Source organism: Andrena cerasifolii, chromosome 15 (genome assembly GCF_050908995.1).
Source record: "Andrena cerasifolii isolate SP2316 chromosome 15, iyAndCera1_principal, whole genome shotgun sequence".
Taxonomy (NCBI): Eukaryota; Metazoa; Arthropoda; class Insecta; order Hymenoptera; family Andrenidae; genus Andrena; species Andrena cerasifolii.
In genome coordinates, this window is record NC_135132.1 from 8443153 (window position 1) to 8461573 (window position 18421).

An 18421-nucleotide genomic window follows, 5' to 3' on the forward strand; every position below is an offset into this window, starting at 1 on the left:
ATAAAACGAAAGAATCGGTGTAACTGGCTTATGGATTCAAGGGGCGAAGCTCCAGTGAACTTTTTTCCCTCCTAAAAGCGGGCGGAAGAAGGGAATAGGGGATGGGGTGGGTCGCGTCGGCAGGGGGCGAAAGTCGAGGCAATCTTTGCCACCCCCAGGATCCTCGTGGCGCAGGAAATCCTGGAACTGGTAGAAAATAGCGATGCCGCGAGAAAGATCGGGGGAAAGAAGGGAAACGGACGTTACACGCCGGTTGAGCGGCGATCGCTGAAAACTTCGGTCCTCCTTTTTTCTGCGTTTCACCCCGATTCGTTTCAGCTGATCGCCCACCCTCGCCAGAAATCTATCGAGCCGGAGAAATCGGGGGGAAGAAAGTGGGAGGGGGTCGAGGGGGTCGGAGTGGTGCACTCTGGATAGCGGGGAATAATTCTTTTGCCACGGGCGGGGTGCAAGAGAAATATGAAAAGCATCCTGAAACCGTAGAACGTTCCGAAGCAGTGGATAACCGTGGATAGCCTGAAAGTATGTGGAAGGTAGTGGAAAAATTGCTTGAGTTATGGGAAATAAGTTAAAGTCTCGGGTAAGGTTTACGAGATGGTGGGGAGAAACCTGCTGGAGTCATGGAAAATTCGTAAATGACTTGGAAAATCGTCCTGAAATCGCAGAATCAGCTCTCGGAATTTTCAGAATATTTGTGGAAGTCACGGGAGAGATTCTAATATCGGAGATAACATTTTGTGGGGAAAGAAAATTTAGTTGAATCATGGGAAATTTCATAGGCACTTGGAAAATCATTTATTAGAAAAGTGTTTCAGAGACGCGAGGAAGTTCTCAGTGCCATAGAAAACACTTTGCTTGTAATTAGAATTTTCGGTCTCGTACTAGATTCTTGGAAGAAAAGTGAAAATTCCTGTAGTTATGGAAAATGGCCCAGAGTCATGGAAAACTTTCCAAGCTAGCGGAGAATCTTCCGAGTTCTGGGAAACAGGTTTATGATTTAACCTCTCTAAAGTCATAATATTTAATAATTCTCATACCTGTTCTTTATTCGTTAATGAAGATCAGATTTTATCTGGAATTCTCCAAATATGTAGAATAATTCATTTTCAGTATCATTGGAGTATCGCATAAATTTCATTCGCGTATTTATTTCAAGTTTCGACAGTTATCAGCACAGAAATTCTTCATAAATTACGGGAATATTGGGCACGTTAATACGTTAATAAGTGCGGCCGGAATGTTTCCGAAACATTTGCCATTGCGGTTTGAAAAATTGTTCAACTATCCGTCAAAGTTTCGCCGCGGATATTAAATTGAAGCCGAGTTTCCTCGCGTTAGTGACACTCCCCGGGAATTCATTAAGCAAATCTGGCGTGAGACGAGGAAATAATTAACAATAACGTTGACGGTAATATTTTTCGCTAAATCTGCCCGGAGAAACGCGATAACTCATCCTCTTTTGACTTCTGCCCCGAGTCTGCTTATTAAAAAGTATCTGTCTTTCTTCCTTAATTCAGGGCTGGCCCATTCTTCAATTGTAAGCATTTCAGAACTAAATGAATTCATTAGGAGGACTTCTACGTAATGAAAGGAATTTAAACACTTCGCTAGAGTGATTCAAAGTATTTTACTTTACATCACATCCGCTGCTGCAATATTAATATAAATTGCGGAACTGCAAACTTGTTTTGGAGCATTGCGTATTTTTCGGAGTCATGGAAAAGCCTGGGTAGAGTCATGGCCTTTCAAGTTATGGGAAATAATTTTAAATCATGGAAAAGCCTTTCAAGTTATGGGAAATAATTTTAAATCATGGAAAAGCCTTTCAAGTTATGGGAAATAAGTTTAAATCATGGAAAAGCCTTTCAAGTTATGGGAAATAATTTTAAATCATGGAAAAGCCTTTCAAGTTATGGGAAATAATTTTAAATCATGGAAAAGCCTTTCAAGTTATGGGAAATAATTTTAAATCATGGAAAAGCCTTTCAAGTTATGGGAAATAATTTTAAATCATGGAAAAGCCTTTCAAGTTATGGGAAATAATTTTAAATCATAGAAAAGCCTTTCAAGTTATGGGAAATAATTTTAAATCATGGAAAAGCCTTTCAAGTGTTGGAAAAGCCGAACAAGTAATGGGAAAATATTTCAACTCATGGGAAAACCTTTCAAGTCATGGAAAAATCTTTCAAGTCATAGAAAAGTTTCTGAGTAGAAGGAAAACCCCGATAGCGTTAACAACTCCTACTTTTTTCCCACTAATTAGTTTTACAATGCTAAGGTGTGATTAAAAATACGTAACGCCATCGCGAGCTTTCCAAGTATAAGACGATTCTACCTTCTGCCGAAGACAGATCTAAGTTGGCATATAGATTTCATTTTCTATTTTCACATGGAATCGACGCAGCCTTCAAGAGGAAACTCTTTTCGAGAATTTCATTCGAGGCGCAGATATATCTATATAGGGTCAGATCTCCCGTTGATATGAAGTTAAATAACATTCCAGGGGACGTTACTCTTACTCACCTCCAAGTTTTGAGCATAAGGGCGCCGTAGGTGAGGGAAAATCCAATTTCTCGCAGCCAAACTCGTACCGTGCACGTTATGACGTTTGGACGGGGGTACATTACTATCGTCTGAAACAAAGAAATTGATTTTCCTTAGCCCCCTGGAATTCACTGACGGCCGCTGGAAATACGGTTACGATAAATCCAATTCCCCTCGAACGGATTTCCTATACGTGTAACCAATTTCCATCGGTACCGAATACATAAATAAAGTAGGCGGGGGCGAATATCAAACATCAAAGGCGATAGAATTTCTTCCTGAACGGCGGAAAAAAATTTGGAGATCCGGGGAAAACTTTCCAAGTCTGGAAAAACCGTGGGAGTGATTGGAAATTCATTGAAGGTCATAAAACGCATTTTTGAGTAATGGGAAAATTGTTGAACTCATGGAAATTGTTACTAGAATCATGGAAAATTCACTATAATCTAAGAAACTCTTCAAGTTGCTAAAAAAAACATTGCAGAAGCTGGAAAATTTTTTCAAATCACGGAAAATTCATTAAAGAGACTTGGAAACTTTCCAAAAATCAATAAAAATCAGGGAAAACCTACTTGAGTCATGGAAAAGTCTCCACGAGTCATGGAAAATCTTTGAACGTACCTTTTTGCGAACTGATAAACTTAATATGAAAATTGTTCCCTCAAATAATTATCCACGAATTAATTGCAATGGCTCGGCAACGCCCCACTTGCAAACGTAAAGAACGATGAAATTAACCGAATTCCTTTGGCGTACAATGAACAACGTATATAAAGCCTTTTATCACTGCCGCAGCACAGATTCATTAATTATCCAAAATGATGACTTTTCCCTGGTATCCTTTACGATCCATTTACGATCCGCGCTCGTAAAAGTCATCGCTTGTTAAAACGATCAAAAAGACATTAAAGCCCGATACAAATGGCCGGGCAATGCAACGTATACGATCGGGACGTGAGATTATGTGCCGTTGAATACCGAAAATGATACATTGTCCGCAGGATTCGTTGGAAATGGAACCGATGCCGCTAACGATCCGTCGATGTGACATCCATTTTCATTTCTATTATCGTAATCCAATAATACGGAATCCGGCACGATAGAATCGCGAGTCATCGCGGAATAATGCTGAAGTCATGTCGACCGATTAATTATGAATGTTACGGTGCATCGATCCCGAATTTTTCGACGTATGAGTCTTGGGCAACGCGATGGCTATTGAACTGTTTACTGCTAGTGAGAATTGTGCGACAAATATCACTGGAAACTACGTGGTATCTAATGCTTTAATTTCAATACACTGTCAGACTTTGGGGAAAGTTTTGAGGCGGATAAAAAGTAAATAAGGAGATAGATAGTTTTTTAAGTAGGTGGAAATAGTTTCTAGGGTTATGGAAAATTTGGCAAAGTTATTGGAAAAGCTTTCCGAATTATGCAAAGTACTGGGAAATATAGGAAAGTCGTTTTGAGTCATAGAAAATGCTTTCGACACATGGAAAATCAAACCAAGTTAAGGAAAACTCTTCCAAGTCATGGGAAATTCTCGCAAGTTAAGGAAAAGCCCCGCAACTCATGGAAAAATCTTTCTAAGTCGTGGAAAATTTCTATAACTCATGGAAAATCAAACCAAGTTAAGGAAAACTCTTCCAAGTCATGGGAAATTCTCGCAGGTTAAGGAAAAGCCTCCCAACTCGTGGAAAAATCTTTCTAAGTCGTGGAAAATTACTACAACACATGGAAAATCAAAACAAATTAAGGAAAACACTTCCAAGTCATGGGAAATTCTCGCAAGTTAAGGAAAAGCCTCGCAAGTCATGGAAAAATCTTTCTAAGTCGTGGAAAATTACTGCAACACATGGAAAATCAAACCAAATTAAGGAAAACTCTTCCAAGTCATGGGAAATTCTCGCAAGTTAAGGAAAAGCCTCGCAACTCATGGAAAAATCTTTCTAAGTCGTGGAAAATTTCTATAACTCATGGAAAATCAAACCAAGTTAAGGAAAACTCTTCCAAGTCATGGGAAATTCTCGCAAGTTAAGGAAAAGTCTCGCAAGTCATGGAAAAATCTTTCTAAATCGTGGAAAATTTCTATAACTCATGGAAAACATTTCTGAGTCATAGAAAACTTCCAGCACAAATCATTAAAGAAAAATGACTCACTGTGCAGTATATGAATAATGCACCGAGCACGATGACACGCAGGAGAACAGGGCTCGCAGCTCTCACCACCTGTAACAAAAAAAAAATAAAAAATTCAATAGAAATCGAAACTTCGTTTTCCCTTACAAAACAAGCGTTCTGTTACAACCAAAACTCTATCGCCCATGGAAATATAATTCTACTTCCACAAATGAGCAAACAAACCACTCTACTTAATTTCAATTTGTGTTAGGTCTCGTTCAGGTTTGAGTCAAATCCAGATTAAGTCTGGATAATACGGGCGATCCTTCTCAGACAATAAATTATGTAAATCGACTCCCTCAGACATTTGACAGGAAGTAAATCTGAGCCTCCTCCAGTGCTCCTTTACTTCAGTGGTTCTCAACTCTCCAGAATCACGACAAACTGCCCATTAAGGCAGCCTGAATTAAAACAAACCTGACATTCCTACCCAAATTGCTCTGAAACGAGCAAGCACTCGGGAATTTCCTTACAAAAAAATCCCGTTCCATTAGCCACCACTAACCTCCCTCCACTAATCCCTGCCCGTGGATTTTTAAGGATACTTAATTGAACCCAAGAGTTTCCCTCGAGTTTCAGCGCCGTCTGGTCCGTCCACGACACAGTTCGCCCAAGAAACAGACACATTATCGGGGCTCGAGGGCTGCCCCTTAAATAGGAATTCAGAACTTCGGGAATTGCGTTCTCGGAGGAGGGGCCGCAGTCACTGCCACCCCAGCGACACAATGAGATCGTTCCCGGCCGCCTTTTCTCGACGACGTGCAGCTTTTACTTCCACGTTTCGACAAAAATTCGTGGCTTTTGTATTCGCAGCCCACTTTCCGAGCCGAGCACGGCTACCCTTCCCGCAAAATAATCGCCCAGATTGCACCCCGGCCGACCCTCGGCGATGGAAACAACGGTCACGTCGGAAGTTACGAATTTTTCGGAAGTAAAAAATTCGGCGCTAATTGCAAGTCGCGCGGGCATCAAATAACCGTTGTATTTTGAAAAATAAATTGCTCCGGCGGGTGGGCCGGTGCTCGTCGAATTTGTCGCGCGCAAAAATCGGGGAAACCCCTTTGGTTGCTAACTTTTTATACCCTCCCTCCGCATCGCCCCTCTTCTTCCCCTCCCGCCCCCTCCACCCTCCCTCCCCCTTCACCCACCCCCGCAGCGCGCGTTTTTTTGTGGCCGAAAACGTTTACCAGCGGTCGTGTGAAAATAAAAACGGTCTACGCGTAAAATCCTCGGCCACTTTGCCCGGTATGCTGCGTTTTATAACCGCGCCCATTGTCCGGTATACGCGGCCTGCATGCATCTGCCTGCCGTTCGGTGTAACACGCCGTCATTTTCATCGGGGTGCGATGAATCCCCCAGCTCCGCCAGTTGCGCCGATATTTTCTCGTTCGGCGGTACAAATTCCTTGGGCGCACCCCCTCACCCCCTCCCCCCCCACCCTCCCTCCACCGGGCAGTCGAATTGTGTCGCTCGTTTAATTTCGCGTAATTAAAAGCGGATTAACGTGCACTGTAACCGCCCGACGCATTAACATTCGCAACTTCGTCGACGCGTGTGATATTCCGCATTATTTGGGCGACCGAGGTTGTTGTAGGATTTTTATTAACGTTTTAAGGGTGACGCGGCAGGGGGCAGTTTGTATTGCGTTGGAAGGGTGTTTACGAATACATTTTTGTGCGAGGGAAGTGAATGTTTTTTTTTTTTTTAAAAATTGAGGGTGTTTTTTGGGGGGTCTTTTTTGGGGGCGTAAAATATTGTTTCGAGTTCTGCAAAGTTCGCGATGAATGGTTCCTGAAAGGTTGGACGAAACTCTAGGCTCTGGGAGTTTTGGGAAATGTTCGAGCAGTGGAAAATTTTTTGGACTCGTGGAAAATATTTTCACGGGGATTTCGAGGTGGAGCGTGGATCTATTTTGCATCCTGCAAAGGAGAATTGTCGAATTGAGGATGGAGTAATGCGCTTTGGTGGCGCGCTGGCGGAGGCAGGTGGTGGTTAAATAAAATGCAGCGCGGGAGGCGCGTTTGAAGGCGAGGCAACGCGAAGAAGCGCGCTTAAATATGACGCAGGGGAGCGACGGGAAAAGTGGCGAGGGAGAATTGAAACATTTTTAAAGGGAAATATTATCGAGGCAGAAACGCTTGAATGCGAATGAGAGAGGAGAGCACTCGAGGGTCACGCGAGACGGGGGAGCCATTTGTGGAGAGCTCGAAAGAGAAAGAAAGCACTTAGGCGAGATGGGAGAGAGGAAGAAACGCTTCGACAAAGAAGGAACGGTTTAAGTAAGATGCAAGAGGGGGCAATGCATTTAAGCGAGGCACAAAAACCGTGCAAATGACGGGAAAATATTTAAGTGTGATGCGTGAGCAAGTAAAGCCCCTGAAATAAGATAAGTCAGCTTGAATGTTGCAAAGAAAGTATTATACTAAATTAAAAAACAGACAATTTGTTTGATCACCATTGATAAGAATATAAAAAGGAGCAGAAAAGTATTTTCAATTTTTTTCCACTATTCTTTAGATTAGTTAATACTAAAAGTTAACATTTCAACCTGAAGGATTGTTTTTTATTTAATCTCGATGTGTGAGATCGGTTGGTCTTTAAAAAATGCATAAAAAATGTAGAATAAAGTTTTGTCGTACGAACCCTCGTTTTCGAGAGAATGGAGTCTGAAAAGGGAGCGCAGGGCGCGCACTTGATGCAATGGCCATTTTCGCGACTGCAGACTACTACATTTTCAGAGGCTCATTCCTCTGAAATGAAGGCCCGCACGGAAAATGTTGTTCGAAACGTTTTTGTTCCATTTTTCGCGTAGAACCATTTGCGCTTTTTACATTTTTCTTTACCTTGAAATTTGAGGAATATTTGAGTAAATATAGTTGGAAATTATCCCCTGGTTTTAATGGAATACGCAGGACCTCGTGAAAATTCGATGGAGGACCCCAGTAAAAGCGAATATGCGCTCATTGGGCGCATGAGATCGCATAAGTACACCTTCATTTTTGCTTCGAATACGGCGCCCCATAAATCCCTTCGTCTGAGCCGCGAGTTCCTTTGAGCATAACTTTAAACCATCCGCTCCCTTTCTATTGTGCCTGAGTATATCTGAGCAGGTTGTCGCAGTGGAGATTAATTTTTTTGCCTCGCTTTAAAATAGCGTTCGTTCTTTCTCCTACACATGTACAGGGTGTCCCATATAATAGGAGCAGACAATAAAACGGCCAAAACGATTAAAGAGAGTCACGTTCCAAGGCCTGTGAAGCTGCACAATACGTGCAGAAAATAATCTCCCAATGTGTGTTCGACAGGAGTTGCGAGACACCCGTTATATACCTGATTGTGAATCACCAGAAATTTCGTTCGGAAACTAGCTCGTACTTTTGGGGCTCCCAATTTTCAGCATCAATTCTATTTGAATTTCGTGCTGCGTGCACACTGACAGGGAATCTGTTGCCTCCACTCCAGGAGACAGAGCCACTTTGCACGTTAATTAACTAAAAAGGCGAAATCGTTTCTCGAACATTCCAACGAAAGTAATTTCTCCTGCGAAGTACAGCAGTGCCCTAAAGACACGATATACCGCGGCGAACAAATTAATTACAAACAAACAACGTCGTTTGCAATACGGTGCAACAGGATGAAATATATATATATGTATACGTACCTAGCTTTAGTCAGACAATTTTCGCGAATACGCGATGGTATAGCTTGAGTCAACAGAATATGTGTAAACACCATTTACAATGATGCATGGACTGCTGAACAACCGCCTCGCTCGGAGCTAATTTTATCGACGAAGCTGGCTGCGCTGATGTTAATTCGATGCCAAACGAGTGGAAATACGGCGTGGCAAACCGTCCCTCTGGTTTCTTTAGACTCCGATCCGCGAATCCCGATGGGAGATCCTTTCGTACCAAGGATTACGCGCCAGGATTGCGCTTAAATAAATAACTTTTAACATCCTTTACGCGTTTCGGAGTTAAATCAGATTGGAAATATTTAGCGACTAAATCCGGGATCGGTGGAACGTTTAATTCTAACAATGTCTGGTTTCGTGTTTAAAAATAATTGCACAGTATTTGCAATTTATGACGATGCATTTGAATAGCATCTCCATAGCAGGGGAATAATATTCCAGGGAATATCCCAGTGAAATCCGAGGAACGATATCGCTGGGTATTTTCATCAAGTGGTACGAAATTAATATTCTTTTTACGCGACGCGAATGCCGCGTGACATTATTTTCTACAAGCTTCTCGTTTATTTGATGAGACTACAAAGCAGAAATTAGCTTTCGAATCGAAGGAGAAATTAAGCTGCGCCGTGGCATGCAGCGTGCAATAACGCGGCGCGCAGTAGTATGAGCCCGGTAGTGGTCAGACGACTGCTAGGTATTGCTCCCGCGCTATGGGAGCGCTCCCACGAAACATTTCGTACAGCCGAATATTTATTCGACGCGCCTGTGAAGCTGTAATCAATTTTTTAAGCCGGGGAAGAAATTAATTCGGGTCGTAATGAATAATAATGTCACGTGCAGTAGTATAAGCCTGGCATTGGTCAGTCGCTTCAAGTAGAGGAGATCTATAATGTCTGCGTCGTTTGGAATTAAATTTGTCACATCCACAGCATTTGTTGCATGTTTTCCCTGCACGCCTGAACAACATTTTTGAATTACCACAGCAAATATGTTGAATTTGCATGTTCAATTTTGTATCGCTTTTTATGTCACGGAACGTTGACGACTTCTGCGTGCAACCTCGATGTCTGCCATTCAAATTAGAATCTGACATTTAAAAAATCGAATTCTTCGAGATTTGAAGTAAAAAATTAAAATCAAAATTCCGCGAGAAAAGAGCTTCGAAGCTATGTAGACAGCATTTGCAACTGTTCCCTTAATAAATCCCACGTAAAATTTAAATCGGAGTATAAATTACATCGCTGATATCGAAGGGTAGTCACGGAAAGAAAAGCAACCCCCGTTGCTTCAAATCATTTCTATCGCATCGCAAAAAAAAAAAAGAGAGACAATAATACCCACCTGAAACGCAGAAAAATGGCACTATTCGTTTGGCACATCCACAGAGCTCCTTCGACCCCAGAAGAAAGGAGGGGATTTATCGGCCGCCGTTGGAAAAATTACCATTGAACGCGAACAACAGAAGAATAATGAAATAATCCAGCGCTTCCACTTATTAATCGGTTCCGATGCAGTAATTCCGCGGCTGCAACCAAAACGATGAATCTCCCTTTGATTCGAGCAGCCTGCGAGGAACGACTTCGCCTTGAAAGCATTTTTCAACCCCCTCCCCTCCCCTCCCCTGCCCTCCCCCCTGCCGCGTCCCTTTCGAGCAGCAGAGAACGATTTAAAGGAGAGAAGCCAAGGCGAGAAATAACATTGGAAAAATAACAGCGCACTGCTGGCACTGGGGGAGCCGAATGCCGGCAGTTTGTTCTCGGGGGGAGGGGTGTGGCGAGTGCATCTCTGCAGAACTGCATACAAATCGCACAGCGCTAGGCGAGACGGGCGCATTACGCGCCCTGCGAAAGCGTTGCCACGAAATTTCCTCGACACAGAAGCACGTCACGTCCGCCTTTATGCGGGCACGTGATTCCTCGTCCAAAAATAAGTCGAAAGTGTGGGACAAAGTTTTTTCATAGGAGCCCCCGTTTTCGAGATAAACGATTTCGAATGCTGTGCCCGGCTCGAAACGCTGGGTAGTTCGCGCGGCTGCTACTCGGCGGCGCCACCGTCGAGTGGACGCGCCGCGCAACGCGTTCGGAGTGGATTTTCTCGAAAAGAAGGGGTTGTATCGTGAAAATGCATTCTACAATTTTTGTGTATTTTTGGACGAGGAATATTTTTGCTCTGATGGTTATTTTTGGTTGATTGAGTGTAACGCCCCTTTTCTTGGACAAAAGTGTCGTTTTTCGGTTTTCTTTGGATTCGTTGTACGATTTTACATTTATTCTGACTGCAATTGAAGAAAGACAAACTGTACCGTTGACGAACGCCAATGTTTGACGTTTCAAGATTCGCAGCGCTGGGAAGCGAAAGTTTCAAGGAGCGTACAATTTCTCGCTGAAGAAGCAACCACTGTCTTCCCTGAAGAATTTGGTAGTTCGGTCTTTCAGAGATATTAACTAAAGTTTCGCGAATTTGCGGGAACCTTAAATGCCCAGCACATTGGTCCCTCTTAGCCAGTAATTTCGATGGAACTTCTCCATCAGCTTAGTTCCGTTTGATAAACTTCCGTCGAGTGTACCGCGAAGAGGACGAGTGAGAAGGAGTATAACCTTGACTAAAAACGATGATGGATCCTAAGTAGAACAACAAGAAATCACGGCGAAATTCTTCCAGTAGAACGACGGCTGTCGTCGCCAGGAAACAGAAAGGCTCCTGCACCGTTGGCAAAAAGAGAATCACTTTTCCGATAAAGCTCTACGAATTTCGAAGACCATCACCTACACCTTCCCCTCCCGGGGACTTTCGAGCTCGTCGACTCGAAATTTCCAGTCATGCACGCAAAATTATTTTGCATGAAATGGATGCAGCCGCCACGAGGGAAATGCTCAGGCGCTAGATATCATTTTACATAAATTACAATGGAATTGTTGCAGAAATTCTGGAGATTTTATAGTTGCCACTTCTTACTATTTCTTATGTTATTTAACTAGCTATCTGCACTATCATATTTTTCTGTCGTACTATCATGTTAACGTACTCTCATTATATAAAAGAGTATCATGATAGTTTCTAACAATTATAGTCTGATATCATATCATATCATTACATTCTCATATCATCACATTCTCATATCATCACATTCTCATATTATCATATCATCATATCATCATATCATCATATCATCATATCATCATATCATCATATCATCATATCATCATATCATCATATCATCATATCATCATATCATCATATCATCATATCATCATATCATCATATCATCATATCATCATATCATCATATCATCATATCATCATATCATCATATCATCATATCATCATATCATCATATCATCATATCATCATATCATCATATCATCATACTATCACATCATCACATTATTATATTATCACATCATCATATTATCATATTATCATATTACCATATTACCATATTATCATATTATCATATTATCATATTATAACATCATATCAAACATATTATGATACGCCCTATCGTATCATATTCCCTGCCACATCATCTATGGTACATAGTCACCTTCAAGTTCATTTGGTACCAATTTCAAACTGAACATACGATTTTAAAAAATTTTGAAATTCAATAAAAATCTGTACTTCAGTGGGAGCACTCTGGAATCTGAACGACAGCGTTGGTTAGTTTCGCTGACTTCGCACAACGAACACGATTCAATCTGTATTAGCGTTCAACCCTCAGCCCTTATTTCCCTCGAGGTTTGTTAGAAAGAAGTATCCTGATACGAAGCTGATATATCATCTGAGTAAACGCGGGCAGCCTATGCTCCCTTAATGAAGAAGGCTTCTTTTAATCCCTTCCGTCTACAGGGGGCTTTCATTTCCCCGAGAAGTTCACTGCACTTCTAACTAACGATTTCCTAGCCATGAATATTTGCGATTTTTTTAATCTACTTTACGAACAACAAATTTTGAATTCCAACATAGTTTTCTATTAAAGGACACTTCCAAAGGATTTTTCTGAAGGATAACTTTCGAAGATGAATTATTAACAAAGACCCACACTTTCCACTTCGCTTTTATTTTCTTCCTCAACTACGATTTCACCGTTTAAATGAAAAATTGCTCGTTCATTTTTTCTCCCATTTTTCATCCTCTAAATAAGAAACTCGCATTCCGTTTAACAGTCCATCAATAAAAGTCAGAACAAAATGGTCGAGACACAGTGCTCCGTGATCCAGAAGAACTTCTCGACGTACAATAAAATAATTAGCATCCCATCTACCCTTCTCACACCTCCGCGGGAACCAGGTCACCCCTTAAAAATAGAAATTCATTTCTTTCTCTTGGCAGAATGATTAACGAGAACACGCGCGATAATGCGTGGTTGCGTGCGCTGCAACAATTGATTGCGCCCATCTACCCTGTCTGATTATGCAACGGACTCTCAGATACGATCGATTCCTCCCTCTGAGATTAATGATTACATAATGTTCACACAGAGGTGTAACCTTTCGTACTTCATACTTGATCTTAATGTAACGCGAACAAAAACACAATTTGTACTTCATGCTTCTATATCTTGTATCGTGCTGCACCTTGCCTATCTACCCTTTAAATTTTTTGTCGAGATTAGGGTTTGCAACAGCTTGGTGGTTGGAGCTGGCCTTCTGAGCAAATATTGTGTATTTTATCTGCTTTTGCACGGTTTCGTGTTGTGCTCCTTCTTGGGGGCGTGATGACGTCGTAATAGTAGTAATTATTAGTAGTAATAATATTAATGGTGCTAATTTAAGTACTAATAGTATTCAGGTTAGTACTATTACTACTAATTTTAGTATTATTTCTATTACTATTACTACTAATATTACTACTAATACTAATATTACTATCACTACTAATATTACTACTAATATTACTATCACTACTAATATTACTATTACTACTAATATTACTATCACTACTAATATTACTACTAATATTACTATTACTACTAATATTACTATCACTACTAATATTACTATCACTACTAATATTACTATCACTACTAATATTACTACTAATATTACTATCATTACTAATATTACTACTAATATTACTATCACTACTAATATTACTATTACTACTAATATTACTATCACTACTAATATTACTATTACTACTAATATTACTATCACTACTAATATTACTACTAATATTACTATTACTACTAATAATACTATCACTACTAATATTACTATCACTACTAATATTACTATCACTACTAATATTCCTACTAATATTACTATCACTACTAATATTCCTACTAATATTACTATCACTACTAATATTACTACTAATATTACTATTACTACTAATATTACTATCACTACTAATATTACTATCACTACTAATATTACTATCACTACTAATATTCCTACTAATATTACTATCACTACTAATATTCCTACTAATATTACTATGACTACTAATATTCCTACTAATATTACTATCACTACTAATATTACTACTAATATTACTATCACTACTAATATTACTACTAATGTTACTACTAATATTACTATCACTACTAATATTACTACTAATATTACTACTAATATTACGATCACTACTAATATTACTATTAATATTACTATCACTACTAATATTACTATCACTACTATTATTACTACTAATATTACTATTACTACTAATGTTACCAATATTAATACTATTACTACTAATATTACCCAATAATAATAGTAGGAATATTATGAAACTTCGTGATCATCCCCCAAAGTTTAATATTTACGGTATCACATTTCTGTCCACATCATTACAGTTCCAATTCCGCGAATAATAAAGAATACGCTAGCTTCGTTGGTCAAATTACCTCGTGGTTGCAGCGCAGACTAAATAAACGACCGAAATACGTGATTACAGAATGAAAAAAAAAATTTCTATGAATTACATTATTTTCTCTATTATCTCATTTCGAAAAAAACTTGTCCACAGTGGAGGGCATAAATTTCGGGATCGGGACGAGTGCGCGTGGAACTTTACAAGGAACAACTTCCCGCCTCTTACTGCAGATGTCTCTCCTATCAGAAGGATTACAATTTATAATCGTTTCCGCCCGACAAGGGAAATCGTTCGATACGACCGGCTCGTAGGGATGAAACTGGAAAAGTTTCAGGAACTCGCGAGGGGGCTGGGACAAGTTCAACTTAAAACGAACTCCTCCTTTGGGAAAGCTTCGGCCTGGAAGAACAGCGATATTTCTGCATATCAACTAACTTAACTTCTTGGGCTAGCAATCTCAATCTCCCACCGCACCCTCCCACCAGCATCTGAGTCAAATAATAATTACGTATTTCGAAATGGTGGTGACAGTTTATTCCTTACTGATCTGTACCGCGCTTTCCACTTTTGGGGGCAGGTTGTATTTTTTTACGTGGTGTAATAAATTCTCTAATTATTATTATTAACATTTGGAGGTTCTGAATTATTTCCACTACCCTTGGGAATGTCGAACCTGAATATTTCTACACTCAAGACGATGGAATCCGTTTGAGTGACGGGGTTCGAAGATATCCCCTTTAGTCGAACGATTCGAGGGACGATATCGATATACTCGCAATCTCGAGTCGACGAAACCGTCGAATTAAACTCCCGCGGATTAACTTATAATCTAATTGCAACCTTCCGCGAGCCCCAGTATTGATTCCGTCCAACTTCCGCTGATAGCCCACCCCCAAAGCAACCCTTCCGCCCTCCCATCCCTTAGGAGCCGACGTTTCAGGTTCTTACGAACTTCCTGAATCGAACGCAGCCTCGGTCGATCGATAGATGCAACGAAAGCTGCGATGTCATTATAATGACATTTAATTTTTACAAATTCGAGAAACGAAAATTTCCCATCGAAAATCAACGTTACCCAAACCCAGAGGGTGTTTCACTTTAAAACTTCGCTCGGATTATTTATCAGTGATAATCGCTTCCACTCGAATGAAACGAGAATTTTTCCCTCGAATTTTATGAGACAACGTAACGACCTGAAATTTCATTAACCACAGTTCGTTTGAATTTTACTTTTCTGGAGCCAGCGCCCTTCAGTTCGGTGCTTTTTGCTTCCCGTTATTCGAGTGCACAGAGTGCGCAGGGTAGAAGGGGCGAAGGAAAGGGGCGCTGGGAATGGTACGTCGGTAAGGAAAAACAGCGAGGGGAAAAGTCTCGTCGTTCGAATCTCGACAGTCGCGTAGTTAAGCCCTCCTTTGGCTAATGATTTTCCTCTATATTCTGCGTCTCGCGCCCTACGAACTGTCTCCTAATTTTCCGGTTCTCCTCTCGCGGATGCGCGTGGCAGTATTAATTTTCCTCGACTCTAGCCTCCCGATCTTCGTCGTACAACTGTGCCCAAAGGGAGCACTCGCTGTGCAACGGTGGCTGGGGAAACAATACGGTATCCGCTGCCTGGAAAATTCACTGAATCTACCCTTTCGTCGCGATAACTGCGAGGCCATTGTTGCGTTCACGTGAACGTCACATGGAAGTGATAGTACAATCAAAAACGAGGAGAAAACGTTATGCGAGCTTTAGTCCTACGAGCCTTAGCTTTCGAGTCACGTGGAGTTAAATATGTGGCATATAATTTAAGAGCATTTACTTTACCTCGGTGTACCTGGGGAACTGGAGCTTGTAGAAGGTAGGCTCATATAAAATTTATTTCGTGCTTTTTTTTCACGTAGATCCACCCCACGTAATTTTCAAATTTTTTTCTACCCCCTTTCTACTTGTCAGAGTTATTTCGAATGCGGCATATTTTCAGGTTCGCGTCTGTCTTGGGATATAACGTTCTACCGTGCAGAATCTAACTAAAGTTTCTAGTCCGAAATTTTTTGTAAGCAAACGCCACTAACGAGGGGAGTATTTTAGGTGTCCGCCTCCGATCGTTTTGATTTTTGGATATGTTATAGAGGACCAAAAAATAAGAAATACGTGTTTTTTTATTTCCCCCCGTTTTCATATTTGGGGGGTGAAAACTGCGTTCAAAGTTAGGGTTGAAAAGTCATTTTTGTGGATTTTTGAAAATCTGGCGAGTCAGTCATATTTCGCATTCAAAGACACAAAATTCGTCCATTGACAGTATTCCCCTATCTCTAATAGTTCTCGAGATATTCCACAAAAATGATTTTTCAACCCTAACTTTGAACGCACTTTTCACCCCACAAATATGAAAACGGGGGGAAAATAAAAAAACACGTATTTCTTATTTTTCGGTCCTCTATAACATATCCAAAAATCAAAATGATCGGAGGCGGACACCTGAAATACTCTCCTTGTAAGAAATATTCAGCCTTCGCCGAGCGCACTTCGGTAACCGCACGAGTAATTAGAAATGCAGCGGAATAGCTAGTTTATTGAAACGCTCTGCTGAAACTTCTGTTTGTTTATAAGTTCCTTTATTACCACCGCGAACTTTCGTCCCGGCCCTAATTAAACCTTCCGCAGCACTTCGCCGAGCGTCCAATACTTATCCATGTTTAGCTCGTCGAACTGTAGCCGCGCGGACCGATCCCCGGCGCGAGCGTCCGCCTTTTGTCCCCGCGAGGAAAAGTCATTAGTCGACAATCCGGATGGCCACTTTTCATCATCGAATGCCGTCCCAGGGGCATCGCGGGGTATGGGCAGCCGTGCGCCGTCGTTAACAAGAATTTAAATTAGAAATTTTGCACGGGACAACGGGGCAATGTTATTTCCCAGGGAATTCCTCCCCTGAACGTGGAATTATTAAAATCCATCTTAATACCTGGTGCATGTACATATAAGTCCAGTGTTCATAGAATTTCGCGCTGTTCAATAAAATTTCCTATTATATTGCACACCCTTAAACCGAACTTCACGTTTATGACTAATATTTTCTAATAATATTTCTGACGTTCGAAATTTTATTCAACAAAAGAAAATATTAGCTACTATTTCTGTCCGATGATATTCCAAATAAATCACTTAGATACTATCGGACGAAATTAAAAAAAAACTACCATAATAATTTATTCAAAGTGTCACGTTATTATCCAGGGAATAGCAAACACTATTGCCCGGCCTTCGATAAAAAGTTTATGCTCGTAAATAATTGTTAATTGTTTCTGTTTAGGCCTCCTCAAGCTTTATATACCGCAAAGTTTCAACAAAATTAAAAAAACTACTACTTAGACTTATGGGGAGTCACGAGTGAACTCTTTCGGGGGATGAGAAGTTGCCGAGTACTGCCAACACCTGTCGGTCCGTTCACGTTTTCCCTCATTTTTATTTCACTGTGCCAGGATCGTGACTGGCCCGCCAATCGAAAGGTGCCCGACATTAATTAACCGAACGCGAGTCGGCCAACGTACGGAAGCATTTCTGACGCGGAACCCCGACCTGGCAGTGTAATTTTCTTCCGGGGGTCAGGCAAGGAAACGAATCGCGCGATCGCGTTCTCGCAGCCTCGCCGCTTCTGGCTTCTTCTAGCGCGCATTACACGCCTTTTAGCGACAGACGATGAATATTCACCGGCGAATCCTGCTGGACCCCGTATTAATTGATACTAATCTAGCTTCGACTGCCAGTACTCTTGCAATGAAAAGAATCTTGATTTTCTTTCTGTCGCTTGAACGTTAATTACAACCCCCGTCAACTGAAATCAATATCGCTCCACTAGGTTAGCTTCATAACAGAGAATAACAGTGCGAAATTGTGTCACTTTATGTTCAATCACTTGCGAGGCTGACCATACGTTGACTTATACTACTGAATCTTAACCGAGAGAGGCCCGGCTGACCACATATTGACCGGCGCTACTGTGGGATCGGGAACCCCCGGCATGTAAAAGGGCACAGAATACACATAAGAGAGTCGGGAGGATCGGTTTTGGTGGAGTTGGTTAAGCGGCGGGTCAGTGCGCAAAGAGGATCCGAAGATCGCGGGTTCGAATCCCATCGCCCCGAGGTCCAGTTTTTTTTCCGGCTTCTAGACTAGTGAAGGTGAGATTTCAAATTGTGGC

The 18421-nt window shown here is 41.1% G+C and overlaps 1 protein-coding gene across 2 annotated transcripts in view; it reads right to left on the bottom strand.

Annotated features, from left to right (window-relative positions):
- The window catches only part of LOC143377110 (metabotropic glycine receptor), a 142214-nt gene that overhangs the window by 28443 nt on the left and 95350 nt on the right, over nucleotides 1–18421 (bottom strand). For both annotated transcript variants that reach the window (XR_013087236.1, XM_076828054.1), the window contains exons 6-7: nucleotides 4705–4773; nucleotides 2524–2633 (exon numbers count right to left, since the gene is read on the bottom strand). Coding sequence is in view for 1 of the 2 variants with exons in the window: in XM_076828054.1 (XP_076684169.1) it covers nucleotides 2524–2633; nucleotides 4705–4773 (179 nt within the window). In the remaining variant the exon portion in view is untranslated. The remainder of the gene's footprint in view (nucleotides 1–2523; nucleotides 2634–4704; nucleotides 4774–18421) is intronic.